This window comes from Talpa occidentalis, unplaced genomic scaffold (genome assembly GCF_014898055.3).
Source record: "Talpa occidentalis isolate TD23 unplaced genomic scaffold, MPIMG_talOcc4v2.1 talOcc4.16, whole genome shotgun sequence".
Classification (NCBI taxonomy): Eukaryota; Metazoa; Chordata; class Mammalia; order Eulipotyphla; family Talpidae; genus Talpa; species Talpa occidentalis.
Genome location: NW_023601653.1, coordinates 57,493,715 through 57,516,856, shown reverse-complemented (window position 1 = coordinate 57,516,856; position 23,142 = coordinate 57,493,715). Strand labels below are relative to the sequence as shown.

Here is a 23,142-nt window from a genome sequence, read left to right as displayed (position 1 = left end):
TTTATGCATACAAGAGCTGGGGTATAGGCCAGAGGTGAAGGTGAGGGGCTTGGGGGCAGGGTGAGGATTCACCAGAGACAGAGAAGGGAGCAAAACAGGTGGATAAACTGACATACACTGCTGAGGGGAGCAGTGCGTGAGACAGAAGTCTGCTGTGCCATGTGGGTTAGCTCTCTTACTGGGGATTGAGTTCCTGCTACAGTGGCTACTGAGAGTGTCACAGTGCTGAGACTTAACCCCTTGTGCCACACCAGGGAGGGCCCTAAATTTGTAATTCTTTACTGTTTTTAAATGTAATATCAAACTATCATTTTTGTAATTTACATATTCAAATTTTTATTCATTTTCCACATTTATCTTTTTCAGAAGTGCCCAAATGCCTCTTTGCAGTAAATGCTTCCCACTCTAGACACTATGTACTAAAGACTTCTCTCTATGACTATTTCTTTAGTCTTGATCTTCATAGAATTTTACAAGTAGTAAGAACAGTATCCTTGCCTGGTGGCTAATCTTAGGGAGAAAGTCACCATTAAGTCTGAACTTATCCGGAGATTTAGTAGTTACAGTATGAAGTTAATTGCCTTTTGCATGTCTGTTCCTAATTTGCTGAAAAACAGTATGAATGGGTGTTAAATGTCTTGGAACTCTGTCACTGTGTTTTCTGTATTCATAGAGATGGGCATGTGGTTGTTCTCATTTATATAAAAATGTAAAAGATATCTTTGCATTACAGGAGCAAATAACAATTAACGTGGTATCAGAATCTTTTTCATATTTTTCTAGCTTCAATTAGCTAATTTTCTATTTGATATATTTATATCTGTATTTATAAGGAACATTCATCTACATTTTTATTCTTTTGTAATGTTGAGGTTTGATTTTGTTATAGGACTAATGCTGGCCTTATACAAGAGATTGACAAGCAGGGAATTTGAAAGCTGAGATTGAAGCAGGAATACAGAAAAACAAAAACCCTGGTACATAGACCACACTGCTAGTCCACATAGTGTCTCATACCTAGAGGTCTTTAAAACCTCTCCTTCTGAAAGAACTTGATATGTGGTGTCATTTCTTCATTAAATTCTTGATAAAATTCACCAATGAAATCATCCGTTTGGAATTTTCTTCACGGGAAGTAGTTTAATCATGTATTCAGCATCTCTAATTGACCTTGAATTACTCAAAATTTTAAGCCATAATTTTTCCTATAAATTTGAGCAGCATTCCATAAATTTTGGTATGTTGGTCATTATCTTTTTAAATATCTCTTTACCCTATTCTTATTTTTCCAGAACTCTAATTGTGTATATAACTTCTCTGATAGTTCTTAGATATTGTGTTCTGGTTTTTCTCCCCATTCTTTTTTCCTTTGTACTTCAGTTATGCTTCAGATAATTTCTTTTTACTTATCTTCAACTCCATTAACACTTTTCTTGTACTCAACCAGTTGATAAGCTCAAAGAAAAAAATTCTTCATGTGTAATATTTTTATAACTCACACTCATACAGTTGCCATCTCCATCCTCGTTTGTTCATGAAATTCCCTATTTGTTGTTCAGATTTACTACTGGGTCCTGAAACATGCTAATCACAGTTATTTTAAAGTCCTTGACTGTGTGCCCCAATATCTGGGTCATTTATTAATTTGGTTTTGTTCATTTTTACAACTAGTGACAATGGATTGCTTTATCTAGTTTTTTTGATTTGATCCTAATTTTTAATTAAATGCCAAATATCATATATAGAATACCACCAGAGATGGGGCAGACAACATTAAATCTGGAAATAAGCAATGGTATTTTTCTGTTACGCTATTAAAATGTAGGACTGATATAATCTAGTGATGATTGGAACTTTGTTTTGCTGTTGCTATCATTCATGTCAGGCATTTCAGGTTTTAAAGTCCTCCAGGTGTGAGACATTACTATGTAGACTAGCAGTGTGGTCTATGTACCAGGGTTTTTGTTTTTCTGTATTCCTGCTTCAATCTCAGCTTTCAAATTCCCTGCTTGTCATGCCTCTTTTAATACCTTTGTCTCTCCACCAACAGTGTTCTGCTTTTGATTATTATTCAAAAGACTAATTTTTAATAGATTAAGGTAGTTCTATGTTGTAATGACCAATCACAATCTTAGGCAGACCTTGTTGTTGAGCCTCAGGATTGAAACTTTCTGAGCACTCCTGTCCCTCCTCCACATGGCAACCAAATTGTACCTTCAACCAAATTGCATATGCAATTAGTCTTGAAAGGCAAGAACATTCTTCTTCTCCTTCCATGTAGATAGGATCATGAACTCAAGACAGAAAAAGATCTTCACTTAAGTCCAGAAACTGCTTTCTCTTCTCCTTACCCCAAAGCAAGAGAATTCTGCCGAAATTCAAGGTGACAGAGGGTGTTCTGCCTCTGCAAGTATCTTCATTTTCCTAGACCATCAACCAGCACCTTAAGGTGTTTGTTTATGGGAGAAGGATCCAGAGTGGGCTGGGCTTCATGCCTGTCCCCTGACACTACTGAAAGGATCTTCAGTTTCCTAGACTATCTTCAGTATTTCCCTTGAACATCTGGTTGTTGTTGATGCAAAAAAGCTCATAAATGATTGCAAACTCTCCTTGCGTCTTAGACTCCCAAATATTCCAAATTATAGGCTAGATCACAGATGGCCTTTGAGAATGTTAAAATCTTAGCTGACTCTCTTCATTCTCCTGCATAGCAGTCACCTCTTTTTCCTGTGCACTATCAAAGGACAAAGACTGTAGCTCATTTCACCTTGGAGGGGCTTATCATTTTTGAGAATCTTGAGAATCTCTGATGAAGTCAGGAAAAAGTATGTTTTTTTTTATATAATCTGACTTTTTTCACTATTATAATTGTATAAAAGTGGTACTCCAAAGAATAACTTTTATTTTTAAAGAACAAGTAATAATAGCACTAGTCACTGAATCTGAAATGAAAGTAATTCTAAATTTATCTCCAAATCCATTAACTGAATCTGATATTTTTAACATGTAAAGTTAAATAGAAATTCATTAAGATTTATATAAGTCCTGGAAAATCCCAAGCTGCTACATGGCATTACATGTCTGTTTAAATATTATTACCTTGGTTTCCATTACAGCTAAATGAAAGCTGGGAGAAAACCTTATGCTGTTTGTTTTGTTTTGTTTTGTTTTTCAGAAAGATACACCTGAGAAAGATTTGTCACCAATCTTCTCCAATGTTCACAACACTTTTGAGGTAAGCTTAATATCCAAAGTATTAGAATGCTTCTCTTCAGAGTTTATGATACATTAAATATTTCCAAAGGTATCTTAGAGTGTATCACATTAAATAACATTATAGCATTAAAGAGTCACAGTCTAAAGAGTCACAGGGTTCAAACAAATTTAGAGGTGATCTAGTCCAAATTCCTATGTAATACAAAAATTTCCTCTAAACATTGAACTGCCTGCATACCTGTAATGTGGAGCAACTCTTTCTTCAGTCCAGTCTACTTTATTTTTGAACAAAATAATTTTCACAAAGAATTTTGAGCAAAAATGATTGCCACTAGATTATCAACCTTTTGTTCTAATTTATCATTCTAGAGTTACTTGCAGTAAATATAACCCTTTTCACTTGAAAGATCACTAGTTGAAATGTTTCCTTTTTCTTTTTTTCCAAGCTAAATTCTCCTAATACAATCAACTATCTCTGCATTATGTCCATTAAATTATAGTCTAATGTCCTTGTCTCAGTACTTAATGTGTTCATTTTTGAGACTCAAACTTCCTTCTCCATCATCTAGATGTTCTGCCAAATTTTCATCTACCTAGATTCTCTCTCCAGACAGTCACAGTCAAATTCTTGGCCAGTAATCATCTGTTTGAAATTAAACAATGTCTAGCTTTGGTGTCTTTGAAATGTCCTACTGAGTTTTATGTCTGTGTCTACAGTAACCCTCAAATGGTAGAGTATCAGCCACCATAAGATTTGTATATTTGAGGTTAATTATTCCCTCTCTACGTGTGTGTACATGCACGTGCCACACACTGCAAAGGCACACGTGTGTATATTTTGTATGTTTTGGGGTTAGAAAAGTGTTTCTATATAGCAGTTTTGCTTTTGCCTGGTTCCAAAATGTCTCAATATGCTAGCACAATTTTGGCACAAATTCCTGCTATGGGTAGTATAAATTAATACTCCACACATAACTCATAAAACAATTTGTGGGTAAACTCTTGGATAGAGAAAGCCTTCCTCAAAATTTCTCAGTCACGGGCCTCCCCTGGTGGCACAGTGTTTGAGCACTGTGCTGCAAAGCTGCCCGCAGCCTCTGCAGCACCAGTTCAATCCCCAGCCACCGGCGAGGATCCCACATGGTGTAGAGGCCTCTCCTGCCAAGTCTGCTGCTCCCTCAGCAGTGTACTTCGTCAGTCTGTCTTTTCTGTTCCCCACTCTGTCTCTAGTGAATTCTCTCACCCTCCCATGCTTTTTACTGTACCCAGTGCTTGTTTAAATAAATCTTTAAAAAAAATTTTTTTTTTTTAAATTAAACAAAAAAGTTCTCAGTCACTAGCATTGTTTTTCTTCTCCAATCTTTAGCAGGTAATAATGTATCCAGTGGCAGGGGACTGGTCAAGATTTTTAACTCCAGCTCTGCCCCTTCCACCTTACCCACCAACTAGTTTAGATCTAAAATTTTAGTAAATTTTCCACTGTGATAAATAAACACAAATCTCTAAGCCTGAGGGCCTAACACTAGTCTGATTATTTCTCCCAGGCCACTGAAGTATCACTACAGAAGTTACTGCTCAGGTTTTAAGTTTACATGACACAGAGATTTAGCCAAATTTTGTGTTAAGGTTTGCATCTACAATTTTTCTTATAAGTCACTCAGTGTTGGGCCTCCCCTGTTGGCGCAGTGGTTGAGAGCTGGGCTGCGAAGCTGCCCACAGCCTCTGGAGCGCCAGTTCGATCCCCGGCCACTGGCGATGATCCCACATGGTGCGACAGACCTCTCCTGTCTCACCCGCTGCTCCCCTCAGCAGTGTATTTCGTCAGTCTGCCTGTTCTGTTCCCCGTTCTGGCTCTAGTGAATTCTCTCACCCTCCCACACTTCTGACTATACCCAGTGCTTATATAAAAAAATAAATAAATCTTAAAAAAAAATAATAAGTCACTCAGTGTTTATAAGAGTATGCACTGTGTTTGAGTATGTATGTTTGCAGCATCTGCTTTTCCAATCCAACAGTTGCTAAAGCCAGAACTCCACTGTATTCCCAATATCTGAAAGCTATGTCTACTTGGTACAAAGCTCTCTTTACGAAAAGGATACATAAATCACAGTCCCAGCAAAAATCTTCCCATTCTGCCTGTGTTCCCTACCATAACTAATGGTACCCTGTCTTCTTAGTTTTCCTAGTAAGAAATTTTCAAATAATTTTAAATCCAACTTTTCTGTTAGTCCTCATATCTAATTAATTACCAATTGATTAATTTCTATGATTGCAGTATTTCATTTAACATATTCCAGCATCTCAGTGACATGAATGTAACAAATATGATACCTATTTTTCAGAATTTTTGTGATGATTAAATGAGATAGTAGATCAAATAAGTATTACTGTCAGAAAGAAGTAAGAAATAAATTATCTGAGTGACGCATTCAACCCAAGATTTACATTTTTTCCCTGAATATGATTTTTTTTTGTCTTTGTAATGATAATGTTTTGTTAAGAAAGTAATCTAATCCTTTTGTGTTGTGGATCCATATGTTTGCATATGGATAAAAAGGAAAATAAACCATTTGAAATAAACCACTCTAACCCTACCTTAGAATGACTGTGGGGCCAGGGAAGAGTAGATGTTTTTCGAAAAGTCATCACTTTTAATGATATAGGCAAAGTAGCTAAAAATATGGTAGAATGAAAGATGATATCCATGCAATTAACAAAAAAAAAACAAAATTCTCAACATAATTAATGGTAATACACTGAAAAGTACATGGTCAAAATCATACTGATTCTTTTTAAATGAAAGCTTAAGAACATGTACAAAGTTGAGAAAGAGATTAAATAAAATCTCTTTTATGTGACCATAAAATCTGGGTATAATCATCTTACGTGTAGTCAGAAATTTTGATTTTAAGAATTAGTCATTACTGAAGAATATATTTATCTCAGTGATTTTTTCTGAAATATCAGTTGCTTCAAAGATAGTACAATCAAATGATTCCCAAACAGTCCAACATCAAATATGGTTGTCCCAAATTTGTTCTGAAATTTGAGAATCTGATTTTTAATATTATTGCCCCCCTGTACACTGCTTACAAAAACAATTGCACCCTGAAACTCTACAGGGTTTAGTCAGTTGCCTTGTTTTCAGTCTTTGCAGAAAATTCTCCAACCTCCTTCCCTCCTGCTCTAGCCAGTGCTTGCTCTTTCTCTCTCCCACTCCCTTTTCTCATTTTATTTTGGATAATATTAAAGTTTATGTGTTCAATCTTAGGAGTCCTGCTTTTGAGCATTCACTCTATGCAAATTGTATGATCACGCCACAGAAAAATCAATTTTGGGATTCTTCTTTATATATAGGAGCAAACAACCACATTTCATGCTACTTCCTTTTCATGCAAAGAGCTAAATTATAGATAAATTAGCATCATCTTGATTTCAGTGAACTGTAAGAAATGAATCTTGTCATCTACAGAAAAACGTGGATAATATTTTTGAAGACGTTAAAAATATATGCAGTGTTCTGGGGAGTGTGGAAACTAAACAAATTACAGATGCTGTACATGAATTAAATCTAATTCTTCAGAGAAAAGCAGAGGTAAATATACTCATTTATTACAAAGTAATTATTTTGAACCTGAGCTCAATAATTAATTAAGACTGTGTAAAATACTTTTGACTTACTACGTGTGCATGTACACATATATATTTCAATCATTTGAAGGTAATGGAAACTTGATTCTATTATGCTAAGCAAATTTAATTAAAAGGAATTTTTTTTACACATTTGAAGTTATAGCATAGCTACAAACTTGTATATCTACACTACAGCTTTCAAGTAACACAAAGCAATTCTACAATCCTACCTTGCTGAATGTGCTTAAATAATAATATTCACAGACAAGTTTTGTATAGACTGTTAATGGCTTTCATGCCCACCAGCTTATCAGGTGTAGGTGTCCTTGTATGCATGGACAAACACATATATAGGAGAGAACAGATGAGTTGTCTTTCTGGTATCTTTGCTGAATTGCAATGCACATTGCTTCTTTAATCCTAATCCCTGCAATGATTTCCTGCTTTATTTTTCAGTTTAAAAAGTATTATGTGATTTCTTTAAATCTCAGAAAACTGAGGTCGAATAATAGATGTGATTACTGCCTAAGAAATAGATTAGGAAATCTGGTCATGATAAATACATTCAATCTTGCTATTATATTAACAAGTGATAAAACAGAAGGCTATTAAGATGATAATGATGATGATAATTACAATGTATTGCAATGGCAAAGTAGTTTCATTTATACAATATTTCATTTAACTTAATCTTTATTTTATTTTAATTCATCCTCACAGAATCCATGCATTACTATTTTAATGTTCATTTTATTACTAAACTCTAGTGCTTTAAAAACTTGTGTTTAGAGGATTAATAAGCAGCAAAGGACAGGAAGGCCTTTGGAGTCAAGCCTCTACACACATTCCAGTATATGTATAACTTCATAAGAGAATGTGATTTCTTTCATGTATCTGCATGGAAAGGAACAGTAGAGATTATACTACTGGAAAATTTCAAATGGAATTTGAATTTCAAGTGGACAAATTAATATATTTAAATCATTGTGCTTACTGTTTCAAATCAATAAGTGACTATAAAAATGTATTTCTTATTATTGGGCTTTCTATGTCTTATTTTAATATGGATTTGTTTTTTGTGATATGGTAATATCATGAATATAGAAACTTAAATACTTCATTGCATGACATGAACAGTGGCAACTTGAAGAGCACTGGAAGCACAACACCAAAAGATAATCAAGATAAACACTCATTAAAAATTGAAAACAGGACCTCCCTGGTGGCGCAAGGGGTTAAGTACCGCACTGTGAAACAATCTGCAACCTCTGCAACATGAGCTCGATCCCCAGCCAGCCAGGGAGCAACACACATGGCACAGCAGACCTCTCCTGTCTCACCTGCTGCTCCCCTCAGTAGTGTATTTCAGTCAGTCTGCCTGGTCTGTTCCCCACTCTGTCCCTGGTGGATCCTCTCACCCCCCCAATCTCTGGCCTATACCCCAGCTCTTGTATGCATAAATAAATAAAATTCTAAAAAATTAAAATTAAAAACATAAAGCAATGAAGAGATCAAAATTTGAACAACATATTCAATAAATTTCTAAATTCAGTGAACAAGGAGACAGATATGTCTATTTCTAAGATTTTCTCAATGAGGAAATACTTTCTATTACACCTTCCAACTATAAAAGGAAATAAAATGATTATGTATTCTTCAATACTGTTTTTGCAAGTAGATCTTAAGATCCATGATCTTCACAAATGAAAAAGTAAGAACTCTGACGTGCTCACAATTTAATATGGTCATATTTTTCTATTTTGCACCAGAGTGGGAAAATTATACTATAGTCTTGAAAAGCACATCACCATGTTTTGAAAATAAGTATTTTGATAAATTCAGCAACCTGGGAAATTTATATAATGATAATGAGAATCTTCTAACAGCTGAAGTTAAGTGAAAATTAACTTTCAACAATCAATTCTGTTCTCTCAGAATTAACACATTTGGGGGCACTATAAGCATATATATAAACAACAGAGTTCTTGTAAGTTTGAGTAGTGTTAATAAAAGATCTAAATGATACTGTAGCTTGAATGAAAGTCATTATTATTCCTGGAGATAGTGGGGATGGTGTTTTCTAACTCACACAAGCACCACTTAGCTCTCATTATACCAGGGTCACTGGTTACAGCCAGCCTTATAAAAAATGTGAGCCTCCCTCTGAAGAGGAGAGCAGATGTATAAGAATGGACATGTGTGTTCCCATCTGTTAAAACTACTAAGTTGTTCTGCAACTTTTATGACTGGCTCTCAGAGAATCAGTAGAAACAGACAACTGATCAAAGAATGAGAGAAGTCTATTTTAGCACTTCAAATGATGTTAGAGTATTAGTAGATATGAAAGCTTTATCTTTAAAACATTAATTTTCATGGCAAGTCGACCTCTCCTTTCTCGCCCACTGCTCCCCTCAGCAGGAGCAGCCTGTTCTGTTCCCCACTCTGTCTCTGGTGAATCCTTTCACTCTCCCACACATCTGGCCTGTACCCCGGTTCTTGTATAAATAAATAAATCTTTAAGAATAACCATTCATTTCCAAGTTTCCAAAAAGAACAAAAAGAACAATTTTCTCAGAAATATCACTCAATAGATCAGAAGTCAAAAGAATCTTTCAAGAAAAAAATTGAGTATTTCCTGGGCCTCCCCTGGTGGCGCAGTGGTTGAGCACTGGACTGCGAGGCTGCCCACAGCCTCTGCAGCGCAGGTTCGTTCCCTGGCCGCTGGCGAGGGTTCCACAAAAAAAAAAAAAAAAAAAATTAGTATTTCCTAGGAAAGTTATGAAATTCTTATATTTACATTTCATATTTCATATATATTTGTGAGAACTAAATTGTGTATGATTTTTATGCACACATATGAAGAGCTGACAGTTATCAACTTTACTTCAAATACATTGATGCCCAAAACAGTTCGATATTCCCATCAGATTCCATACACTATAAATTTACTTATTCGTCATCTTCTTCAATTACACTTTATGTTCTTTTTTTTTTTGCATCCTATATTAATTGTGAGCTCATCTATAAAAGAATGTTGGCACAAATAGTAAATATATTTTATATAACTTGTACAGTAATCCAACTGCAGTTAACAGTTTTAAAGTAGTTCAATCAACTCAACATAAACCTAATATTAAAGAACTACTAAGAATTATGAGTCTTCTGCCAACAAATTCAGAAATTTGTAAAACTTTCCTTGGTTACATTTTAGGTTCATTTGCAAGAGACTATTCCTGCAATACAGGGAAGTAATTAGGTATTTATTAAATGGAAGTTTTAGAAGATGAAGCATTGTATCGCACATGAAGTTTTACTCTAGTTGACCTTCCTACTCAGCCATGGAAACAATTTCCATCCTTCAAAATTATATTCCAGGAGCTTACATAACATAGTTGCATTAAATGCTCACATATAAATGAACTACAAAGTGAAAAATATGGCATTACACATTGTATTATGGGTGAATGTCATGGTGATTTTTAAATACAAGTTTATATTTCTGAGTAAACAAATATAGTTAAGTCAGGCTAACATCTTTTTATAGCCTTTACATAAGGTCTTATGAGTAGTTGTTAAGTCTTGTGGTTAAAACGATGCTCAGATGAAATATTTTACCCAGGAGAAATGTTTCTGAAATTCATGTGAATGATGTTTTTAAGTGAAAAGTCGCATATAAATTAACAGTACTTTAACCACAATAGAAATCTCTCTCCAAACTAATACAGCAGCAAATTCTTTGTTACAGGAAAAGTTACTGCTTAGTTTATTTGTATGATACTTTGGACTTTTCATTAATTGGTTTTCCTTAAAAGCAAACTTGCAAAGCCTAATTTTTAAAAATTCAGTGTCAAAATGAATTTTACTATAAAACTGAATTGCTTTTGGACTCAGACATTATTTTTAGTGAACTGGTGAGTCACCCTGTTTAGTTTTCATGAGAATGAAGTTATACCCAGCAAATCCTAAACCGCCAAATTAACCCTAGGCTTCCAACAAAGATAAACAAACATACACACACAGCTACTGTACTACTAATGGACATGAAATTAAATAACAAAAAATGTAAGTTTTTTTTTTAAATCTAGGGCATGATTTAAGTCAAATTATCTTTCTCAGCTTTTTCAGTCTTCTAAAAATAAAGAAATGAAACCATACAGTAAACCTACATAATTTTGCACACTTCCATCCACCCTCTTTTCAGTGCTGCCTGAAGTTTGCACCTTATTGACTACTAATAAAAAGAAATGGATATTATACAGTTGTTGATATATAATCTACACATTGAAATCTATTTAATATTATAACCAATGTTCCTTCAGCAACAACCAAAAACACCACACATACTAATCATAGTACTAGAAATGCATCTATACTGTGGAAAGGGGCTAAGTTAAGGCAATATCTACAGAACTGTTACAATAAGACTAAAAATTTGATGATATTTCAAAGCAAGATATATTTTGTCTTTTTATCATGTTAGAGAAAATTCATTGTTTAGATTTTGGATATGACTGGTTTGGTTGGTTAGTGAATTTGTTTTCTGAGTAACACCCATTTATCTTTTTCAGAATTTCTATCAAAGTTCAGAGACTTCAGTGAAAGGTAAAACACATATGGATGCAATTTTATTTTAAAGAAACAAGTTTCAGGACTCAAAAGAATTTAAAACTTATGATTCTTATCCAAATGTTACAATAACAAACACAAAAGATATTTCAATGGAAAAAATGCTCTGCTTAGGACCCTTTCTTGATGGAAGTATTCTGCAAGTGAATAAAACTCCATACTCTATTATAAACTTAAAGCTTGAGTTTTGTTTTTTTTTTAATGAAGTCAAGAAATCTTTAAAAAAAAATAAAGAAATACTGGAAATATCCTTATGGCCTTACAAAGATAACATAAAATTTTGTTATTTAGTTATTTATTATATTTTGATCTAAGAAAAGTACATGTCTTTCTTCAAAGGCACTAATTTCAATTTTAAATTCAAGTTCTATTTGAAAGACCAATCTAACTTAACAGGTAGGATGATTAGATTCTTGTATAATTAGTGTTCACAGGGGCTCTAAGCCTATAGACTGTAAGGCACAGGAGGACTTCGCCTCTATACAAAATAGTACATGTGTGAGCAGAGTCTGACTTTTGACATCAAGCAAAGCTGGTTTTGAATTTCAACTCTGCCACTTTTTGACTCTGGGATCTTTGACATTTAAACTCTGTGATCCCAAGTTCCCTAACGTGCATAAAAGATAAGATAGTATTTACTGGGCAGCATGTATTGGGGCTGTTCTTGTTTCCACAGGAATATCTGGCATGTGAAACCTTTCAGTAACTTCAATGAAATTGTTTCAGAGAAGTTCAAACTAATATCCTTGGATTCAGAGGTGATAGTAAAGAACAAAGGATAACCCTGATCTGCCCTACATATCCTTTCGGTTGAAAGTTATGTACTAAGGAATGTCCTTTCAACTCTAATTCCATCACTCAAAACACATTCAAATATATTTGAGGGACTCCCCACTTTATATTGAGAGAAAAATGGATGGCAGAGGATATGTACTAGTGCAAAAGTCTCTTTCAGGCATTCATAAAATTCCAGAACATCACAGAGGAAGGGAAGAAAGTGAATACTCCTTAGCAATTTAATACAGAGTCCAAGAGATAGAAAGAGGAATATGAAAGCTGGAGATACACCTATATGAACTGACACACTTTTTTTCCCCCTGTTGTTTTATTTTCACCTGTTGGAACCAAGATCCCTAACTCCATTTTTGACAAAAGCTGGGATGAGATCCCACAAAACTGCAGATTTACATTATATGCTAGATTCTAATTACTGCTTCTTAACACCATATATGCAGTCTCTGTTTATTTCATGATACTGTAATTCTTAACCCAGAATAAAGTCAGGTGTGATAAACATCTTCACATTTCACCAAGATGTCCAGTATATTAATTCCTTCATACATTTCTTATACTTAAAATGTACTGGCTATCCAGTGTTCTGGAAGTAAGTCATACAGCATATTTACACAGCTGTATTCTAGCTGGAAGAAATGAATTACAACCAAGAACTGTATTTTTGCACAAAACGCAGAGTATAGTTTGAGTAATTATCTAAATAATTAAGAATCCCCAAAGTATGTGTTGGAGCTTGAATTTGTAAGATTCCTCACACATGTTCATGGTTTATTGTGGATGTAATCCATTTGCACATGACTAGGAATTATTAACAAAAAGTTTGCCTCAGAGTACCAATAGCACAATTTGGGCTTTTGGAAGCAAGATGTTTCTACAAATTTATATTTCTCTCCCCCGCTGTTGAAGAGAATCCCAGTTGGTTGGCTTCCAGAGTTGGATGAGGCCTCTTTTCAGACTGTTTCTATGCTGCTCTACTCTTCTGTTCCATTAATTGTTACTGCTCATTACTCAGAGAAGTTTAATGAAAGCTCTTTCACTCGGCCTCATCCCCTCTAGCTGTTTCAACAAAGAGCACAATTGAAGAAATATATCAAATAAGTAAAATTTGTCTATCTTAAAAATTTTGTACATATTTATGAATAACTAAGTGAATAATAGCATGTCTTGAACAACAGCAACTAAATGCTTAATTGCAGACTGTGCTGCAGAGGGCCAGGCTGAGAGCAGCCACGACTGCAGGCGCCTGCTGGAGGGAAAAACTAGCTCTTTGTATTATTTTTTCTCGAAAAAACTAGAGACCAAAAGGCGACTTCTGGTTCAGTAACATCTTATGCAGAAGTGCATGTGTTTGAATAAACAACACTGTGACATACTGGGCCGCCTCACTGTGCAGTGCCCTTGTAAGATCACAGTATCTCCAGAGGCGCACACAGTTCTCTGTGCATGTTGGGCCTGGCCGGACCAGGGTTCTCCTGGGCCGCGGTGGTTGGGGAGAGGCAGCGCAAGGGGGCGCAGGGCCGGCGCGGGGGACGGGTCGCTGGGGTTTAGAGACGGCTCCCGGCTCCTGGAGGCTAGGGCACTGCCCCAGGCATCGCCGTGTACGAGTAACGTGGAACCTAGCAACTGGCGTCCAGGCCCCACACAAAGGCAAGGCCCTGTGAACATCCTTTGCTCAGGCTTCCCCTTCCCACCCGCCACTCCCTGGAAAGGGCCACCTCGACCCCGGGTCGTGCACAGGCTGGAGCAAATAGTCTGCGACTTACAAGCTTGAGGCAGAAGTTGAGTCAAGCGTCCGTTCCTCCGTGACCGGCCGTAGAAACCGCCAGACCCTCTGCCAGGCCTTGCCACATGTCCACAAGGCCAGCATAGTTCGGCTGCAGGTGTCCCCACCGCGTTTGCCACTGTGCCGGGAAACAGACCCGATAGAGAGCCTTCCAGATCCATGTGCTGGCACGGGAGCCTGAGGGTGACTCCACTTGCTATGCTAAGTCCAGCCGCCTCGTGCCCCCGCAGTGCAGGTCCCTCCAGAAGCTGCTCTGTCTCTCCTGAGCATTACCTTCCCCAGCAGCGTCACCCCGCGGGTGGGCTGGCTCCAGGCCAAGCTGCCCTTAGGCCCTTTCAGGACCTTGTGCTCATACATCCTGGCAGGTCCGACTTCCCTCCTCAGGCCTGGGTGCAGCTGTGCACAGGACCCCACATCATCCCTATGATGTCCCTCAACAGGCTACACTGGTGATATGTTTCATTTCTCCAGGACCAGGCCCTAGAAATATATAAGTACCCAATATTGTGCCATTTCCATTTCCGTACTTCTGTCTGGTCCAGCGTGTTTTTTTTTTTGTTTGTTTGTTTGTTTGTTTGTTTGTTTGGTTTTTTGTTTGTGGGTTTTTTTTTGGGTTTTTTTGGTTTTTTTTTTTTTTTGCTTACACAGCATTTTCTATCTGCCTCATCTACCAGAAATAGCCCGTGGTAGGCCTATTTCAGCATTGATGAGACCTGACAGCTGCCATCCCTGAAGGGACCCAGGCAAATAATGCACCCATTGTTTTTTGGTCATGACCACAGTAGTTATGTCACCCCTCCTCAAGGCTCAGTCCACAGGGGTTCAGAGGAAAGTGCCAGAGTTTCCATTTACAACTTATTTTGTTTCATACATTCTTTTTATAACTTAAAACTCTTGTCAGCTAAAGATTTTCCTAATTGGGTGGGGAAATGTGCTTTTTAAGTTTGTTCTTCATTTTTTAAAGCACTATTGTAGTTGAATATTAATTGCAAGTAGTGAGCACATTATGATTATAGCTCTCCATTCATTCATAACTACATATAAATAGGGCATCCATTGGTCCTAGTAAGAAGCCTGGGATGATTTTCATCATCCTCATAAGCTTTCTCCATTGTAATAGTGTCACCTCTTCTGACTTGGAACAAAGTCCATCAATCTTTCTGGTCCATTTCATCAGTCCCCTCTATTTCCTATAAGGTAGGAATTTTTTCAACAAAGAGTTTGTTGGGAAAAAGGGAATCCATTTCTACGAAAATTTCCCTTAAATTTGATGATTAAGTGACCCTTTTCATATGGTTCTGCTATACATTGGCATGCCTTCATTTAGTACATGCTTGAAATGTATTAGTTCTTTCTCCTTTTATGTCAAGTGATTTTTAGGAATGCTTAGACTCCCTTTTAATAACTAATGGTAAAACTCAAGATTATGAAGAACTTTGGTGAACATCATAAATCTTTCACTTCAAGCTTGTTTCAGATCCCTGTCATTACTATTAGCATTCATTTTTAATAGCAGCACAATGTATATGAGTGTGTGCAGTTAATGGTGGTTATTATAAGTTTATTATTAATTCTTTAGATAAAATTTGTCTGGAGTACTTACAAATCATGCATAAAACATGCACTTCATCTGAAAATTATTTCTAAATGATCATAAACTAGAATAAAATATACTGCAAATTACAGTTCAGAATGCCAAATTAATAATCCAGACTTGATTTGTGATTAAAGGCCACGCTTCCTAAATTCCTCAACTGAAGATATGAAAGTTTATTGACTATCTACTTCAACAAACCAAAAATGCATACGGATGCACAGATGTCTAATTGGCTTCAGTTCGTAGAGTCATTTTAATTAAATTTTATTTAAATTGCATTATAAATAATTCCAAAGCTGTAATTGATGATTTATGATAAATATGAACTTTCAGAGATGAACTGGCTTTCTCTCCTTTTTTTCTCCCTAGACTTGATAAAGAAAGTGACAACTGCACTGTCCACATCCATCCACTGGTTAATTGATATCTATTGCAACAGCTTTTGTGCAGATTTCCAGCTTCTACATGCACCTGTTAGCATTCCCTGTGTAAATCCTGGGCTGCATTCCCATCTCAGTTTCACAGTGTATGCAGCCCACAACATTCCAGAGACCTGGGTGCATAGGTGAGTGGTGGTGAGTTTTTCATGAAAGTGCTAAAGTTTTATATAGCTTCTAATTAGAGTATAATTTGCCTTTTTTTTTTTTTGCTTGCTGGAGCTAAAGTTTCCTAAAATGTTGGAATTTACTCAGAGTAGATTTACTGTTCTAAGAATCATTTTTAAGCATTATTTCCAATGAATATCCCTTCCCTCAAGTCTTTACCCATTCTCCACATTAAAAATAACTGCATGTTGTCAGTGTATCATATATCACTATGTCATTTTATACATATATATGTATAGATATTTCCATATCATTATGGAATACTCATCCTATTTAGTGATTGCCCTAATATATTTTTATGTTTCACTTAAATGAATAATACCAATTAATAGAGAGAGAAAGAAAATATGAATATATATTCTGCTGCTGTTGGGCAGAATGTTCTGTGTATATCTGTTAAGTTCCTTTGATTTATAGTGTTGTGCAAACCTTCCTCTCCTTATTAAACTTCTGTTTAATAGATTTAGTAGATTGAAATCTACTATTATTTTGCTGCTGTTTGTCTCTTCAAATCTGTCAATATTTGCTTAATATATTTGCTTCAATTTGAGCTGCAAATATATGTACAATTGTTTCATCATCTTGATGAATTCACCCCTTTATCATGTCCTTCTTTGTCTCTTATGACAGTTTTTTTTTAAGATTTATTTTTTTATGCATACAAGAACTGGGGTCTAGGCCAGAAGTCCAGGGGGTTAGAGGATTCACCAGAGACAGAGTGGGGAGTAGAACAGGCAGATTGACTGAAATCCACTGTTGAAGGGAGCAACGGGTGAGACAGGAGAGGTCTGCTGCACCATGTGTGTTAGCTCCCGGGCCAGGGACCAAACTCAGGTTGCAGTAGCTGGTGATAGCTTTTGGTGGCTTGCTGACATTTAACATTTGTGCCAGCAGGGAGGCACTCTTATGCAATTTTTGACTTTTGTTCATATAACTTTGGCTACCCTTGCTTTCTTTTGATTACCATTTGCATAGAATATCTTTTTCTGTCCTTTCACTTTGTATGTATGTTTCTGTATGTCTACATGAGTCTTTTGCAGAATATATATTGTTGGAACTTGCTTTTTTATCCATTCAGCTATGTTATGTATTTTAGTTGTGAAGTTTAATCTATTCGTTTTAAGTAATATTTTTTTAAAGATTTATTTATTTATTTATACAAGCACTGGGTACAGTCAGAAGCACGGGAGGGTGAGAGAATTCACCAGAGCCAGAGCAGGGAGCAGAGCAGGCAGAAGGAACGAAGTACACTGCTGAGGGGAGCAGCGGGCGGCAGAAGAGGTCTGCGCATCATGTGGGACCCTCCTTCGGTGGCCGGGGAGCAGCCTGGGATTGAACCGGCGCCACAGAGGCTGCAGGCACCCTTGCAAACCAGCACTCAACCACTGTGCCACTGGGGAGGCCCCGTTTTAAGCAATTAATGATAGGGAAGGACTTGCTATTGTCAATTCTTCATTATTTCCTCTCAGTTTTTCCCCTTTCCTCTCTTGATGTTTTCCTTTGTGTTTAATTGATTTTTATGTAATAGCATGCATTGATTTTGTCATTTTTTTCTGCTGTATATCTTCTATAGGTAGGCATTTTCTTTTTGCTAACCACGGACTTTAAGACATCTTATATTTACAGATTCTTTTAAGCTACTAATCATAGATCACATACAAAAGTCTACTCTTATTCACTCTCAGCTACTGCCAGGCACCCAGAGTATCCAGTTCCCATTACTGCTCTCAGTTTGGTGAGATAGGATGTTCCTCATAAAAGCTACCTAAAAATGTCAGACTGTTGAATGCATTTTCCACTCTTTTCCTACTATCTCCATCAATGGAGAGGCCACCGAGCTGTATCAGACTCTGTCTGATGTCCCACAGAACAGAACTCTTTTCTTCTGCCCTCACCACACTGTTATTGATATCACATTCTACATATTATTGTATTTTACATACCTTTTAAATCATAGGTTTTTGTACTTTCTCTTTTAAATTCTATAGCATAATTAAAACACAACCATTAGAGTATTCCGTATTTTTCCATATATTTTTCTTTACTAGAGAGCTTTGTATTTTCATATACTTTCATGTTACTATTGAGCATCCTTTCATTTCAACTTGAAGCACTCCCTGTAAGTCAGGTCTAGTGGTGATGAACTCCCTCCATTTTTGTTTATCTGGGAAAGTATTTCTCCTTCATTGTTGAAGGATGGTTTTGCCATATATGATATTGACAACTTTATCTTTCATAGCTTTGAATATATCATCCTGCATACGTGTGGTCTATAAAGTTTCTGCTGAGAAATCTGCTACTAAACTTAGGAGATGCTTTCTTACATGCTGGGTCACTTATCTCTTGCTACTTTCAAAATTCTTTATCTGGGACTTTTGATAGTTTGATTTTAATGTGTTTTTATGTGATATTCAGCTCAGCTAAGTTTTTTACATTGGGTTCTTGAATTTGGATATCTACTTCCTTTCCCAGAAATGAGAAGTTTTTAGCCATTATTTCTAAAGATCAACATTCTGCTACTTTTATTCTTTTAAGTCCTCTGGGACTTACAGATGTGTATGTTTATTGGTTAATGGTGCCCTTCATTAGGCTTCTTTACTCTTGATTCTACTTTTATCTGACCGAATAATTTCAAATCACCTGTTTTGAGTTCACTGATTCTTTCTCCACCTTGGTAAATCTGCTGTTGAACCCTTCTAGTGGTTTCCTTCTAATTAATTATTGCATTCCTCAGTTCCAAAATTTTTACTTTTTTTTAAATATTAGCTATTTCTTCGTTGATATTCTCATTTTATTCATACAGCATTTTCCTGAGGTGGTTGAATACTTTTATAATGGTTATTTTGAATGCTTTGTCAAGTAGTTCATATACTTCCATTTTTTTTTTTACTTCCATTTTTTTAAGGTTAGTATAAGGTTTATTTTACTCTTCTGTTGGGCCATATTTACCTCTTTTTTCCGGTATCTTGTTATTTTGTGTTGGGATCTATGCTTTTGAAAAAAAAAAAAACCTCATGTCTTCCAGTCTTTAAAAATTGGTTTTACGTAGGGAAAGAATGTAACCAATGAGCCCAGCTAGAGATCTAAAGGTCCTTCAAACCTTTTCTGCCCATCATCTCTGGACTTATGTGTATGAATTCTCAATTAGAAAGGTTTTCACTCTTTAAGTGTTCATAATTTCTTATCCCTTTCAGTGTCTTATCTGTGGTATTCCTGGCTCTCTAACCCTATTGAAAATCTGCACAGCTCTTATTTACTCTCAGCTACTGCCAGGCATCCAGAGTATGACAGATAGCACAGATCCTCTGGAATAGCAATAAATTTTCTGGCTCTCTTTTGTCCTCAGCAGCCCATGATCCCTTAGGTCTCTAGAAATTATCACATCCTATCAGTTCCCTAAGACAGGAAAGACAGAAACCAGTCCCTTAGGCAGGGAACATTAGACACACACTCCAACCCTTCCTCTCCCAAGGGAGAAAAGCCAGTATATGAGGGTTTTCTCCTATTTATTTTGCACTGTACTGAAAGGAAAGACAGTGTTGAATGAGTCTGTGTTCCAATCTTCTCTTTTCTCCCTAAGGGAAAAGCTGGAAGTTGGGAGTTTCCTCCTGAACACATTATGTAATGCTGGTAGTTGGGGATCTAGAAAATCAGTGCAATTAATTTTCCTATAGACTTCTGTTCTCTGCACTTCCCTGGGATGCAGATGCTCCTCACTTGGTTTCTGGATTAGGAATTGATCTGTGTGTTTTTGCTGCATTGCTATGTTTATGGGTAAGGAGGTTCTGGGGCTTACTATTCTGCCATCTTGCTGACATCATCAACATAAATTCTTTAGTAATTTTAAGGCCCACTTTATACAAGCAAACATCACTTTATCATTTGACTTTTCACTATAAAAAATGACCTAAATAGAAAACTGTCTCTGCCATAATGTTCCACTTATTGAATCATTGTTGTTTCTTTTTAGCTATAAAGCATTTTCATTTTCCTGTTGGCTTACATATGCTGGAAAGAAGCTGTGCCAAGTGAGAAACTGCAGAAACATTCCAGTCAAAAAGTTATTCTTTTTCTTGGTTAACTGGAATGAAATGTAAGTTTAATCCTTAATCTGTCAGAATCATTTCTCTAATAAGACAACATTTTTCCCCTTTTTTAAGTAAAAGATATGCTTTTAAAAAAATGTTGCCAGTTGATTTCATTCAGTGATATGATAAATACGCTAGCGCTAATAGATAACTGATTAAATTAAAAACCTAAATTAGTGACTAACCTACATTTAACTGGGGGGGGGGTCCTGGAATAAGGAGAATTAGTAGTCATTTATAGATTGTGGATATAAGAAACACACTTTATTTGGGGTTCGACGGAGTTAAATTCCAGATACAACAAAGAAGTCACTTAATAACTTACATAATTTCCATTTCCCACAAATGCCAATTGCAAATTTACTTAAACAATAATTATCTATGCATTTTGTAAAATGCCATCTAATTTAAGGTGATTGGCTCCAATTTTCCCATTTTATAGAGATTACATCAAGAAGGAAAAGTGCCTTTTTACTACGAACCATTCCCTTCTCCTCTCTTCTGCTTCTCCTTAAATTTATTCTTTACTGAGACAATCAGGGTGCTCTTTGACCCCATCTGTGGCTCTTTCATGGTTTACTGCTTCTTTTCCTTGCAATTTCTGTAATATTACTCCTTTATTTTCAATCATTTAATTGTTCCACAAACAGTCAATTTTCTTCTCACCTGAAATGAAGGAAAACTTCCCAGTTCATCAGCTGTTTCAGAAGATTTAACTCTCTTGGGATATAATTTGACTCCAACACTGTGCTTTTGATAAGTAGGTGCCACAATTTCTAGAAGTCCAAGGAAGCTGTTAAATAACACCACCTATCCCACTCTTAATGTGTCAGTGAAGACTGTGTCCTGAGACATGACATGTGGCTTTCAATTTTTACATGCTCCATGGTTCCTCCCATTCCAAAGCAAATCTCCCCTTCTTTGGTTAAATGTCTTCATTCCTTTGACTAAAGACATGACCTTCAATTAAAAATTTACATTTATACACTCAGCATATCTAAAACTAAACTCTTGATCTTACATCCCAAACAGGTTCTACCTGTTGATGGCCATATTAGATGATTAGTCCCAGTTCCAGATATTTAGGTCAAATCCTTAAACCGTGTCTCCTTCTCTCAAACCCTATGTCCAGAAATTCCTACTGCGTCTCCCCTCATAATTCCAGAGTTTTACATCTCATCACATTCCTTAGTGAAGGCCACCATCACCTCTCCCTGTGTTACCACAGTAGACTTATAATTGTATCCCTACTTGTCTTGTATCTTTATACTCCTTTATATAAAACTAAACTGACCTCTTTTAGAATGTAAGTCTGAATATATCATTCTTCTGTTTAAAAACTGAAATGGTTCCCTGTATTACTGAGATAAAGCCAAAGTCCTTATATTGATCAGTTGCTTTATATCAGCATTAATAGGAGAGCTCTAAAAAATGAAACTTTTAAAATCTCCATTTCACTATCAGAAAGGTATTCTAATTTTAGAAAAATGATTTTATTTAGAAGAAAAAAATTAAGAAAAATTTTAGTGCTAACTCATTTTAAATAGCAGAGTAATGCAAACATGGTTAAAATTTGAGGTCTCTGCAATGGGCCTCCCCAGTGGCACAGCGGGTTGAGCACAGCGCTGTGAAGCTGTCCTTTGCCTCTGCAGCGCGGGTTCGATTCCCAGCCAGCCAGCAAGATTCTCACATGGCGTGGCAGACCTCTCCTGTTGCGCCTGCTACTCCCCCCAGCAGTGTATTTCTGTCATCTGCCTGTTCTGCTCCCCATTTTGTGTCTGGTGAATCCTCTCACCCTCCCGCACCTCTGGGCTATACCCCAGCTCTTGTATTAAAAAAAAAAAGTCTTAAGAAAAAAAATTGAGGTTTCTCTGCTAGGTGTTTGGATTAAAAGAAATAATGTGACTGCACTAATTACATGGTCTCTTAAATTACTTTTTTCATTCATTGTCTAAAACTTTATTCATTGATTTTTTTCATTAGCCATACAGAAGTTTTTTAATGGACACAAGAGTATTCTTTTTTTAAAAATCCATATTCAAGAAATTAATAAATACCGAGTTAGAAAGTGTATCTTCCCACTGTAGAGAAATTTATTTTTGTTAATAAAAATGGCAGAATGGAGATTGGCAGTAGCCAACCACTGTAACTTACCAAATTTTTGTCATTTTTGATATAAAAAGCTCACTAAATTACACATACAAAAGTCAGACTCTTTGGGGAAGCATTCTAGATTATATGATGAATAAAGTGAAATCCTAGCTTTAATCCCAGCATAGAAATATGAAAAACAAATTGAAATTAAATCATAGGTAAAAGGGAGAACATCCAAGAGATTACTGTGCATTCCAAAGCATCACTAACATTTTTTGTTGTCTCGGAGCTTCTTTTAAACTGAGAAGTATGTCCACATAATCTTGAATGAATAGCATAAGTGTGAAAGAAAGTACATTTAGTTTTAGATATCTAAATATGTAACTACTTCTAATCTTGAAAAATAGATTTTCATTATGAGTCTTTCTTCACCTTCCCTTTCCTACTTTTAAATAAATTATATTATCTGTCTATAAGGGATAAAGTGAATGATTACATTATCAACTGAATAATAAATATATGGTGATATACAACCTGCCATTTGCCACATACTGTGTCATGCAACATCCATTGCATTTTTTGGTTAAGGAAATATGAGATTTTGAAAGGTTAAATGCATTACTACAAGAAGGAACATCTTATTAGTCATAGAGTCAGTTTTTGAACACAGATACATCCTAATCCAAACATCTGATTGGTCCTCTT

General features: G+C 36.0%; 1 protein-coding gene across 1 annotated transcript in view; it reads left to right on the top strand.

The window, feature by feature from the left end:
* PIK3C2G (phosphatidylinositol-4-phosphate 3-kinase catalytic subunit type 2 gamma) overlaps window positions 1-23,142 on the top strand; it is a 312,676-nt gene that overhangs the window by 41,973 nt on the left and 247,561 nt on the right. The window contains exons 7-11 of the mRNA XM_054696764.1: window positions 3,176-3,235; window positions 6,689-6,811; window positions 11,418-11,451; window positions 16,020-16,215; window positions 20,226-20,348. Coding sequence (XP_054552739.1) covers window positions 3,176-3,235; window positions 6,689-6,811; window positions 11,418-11,451; window positions 16,020-16,215; window positions 20,226-20,348 — 536 coding nt within the window. The remainder of the gene's footprint in view (window positions 1-3,175; window positions 3,236-6,688; window positions 6,812-11,417; window positions 11,452-16,019; window positions 16,216-20,225; window positions 20,349-23,142) is intronic.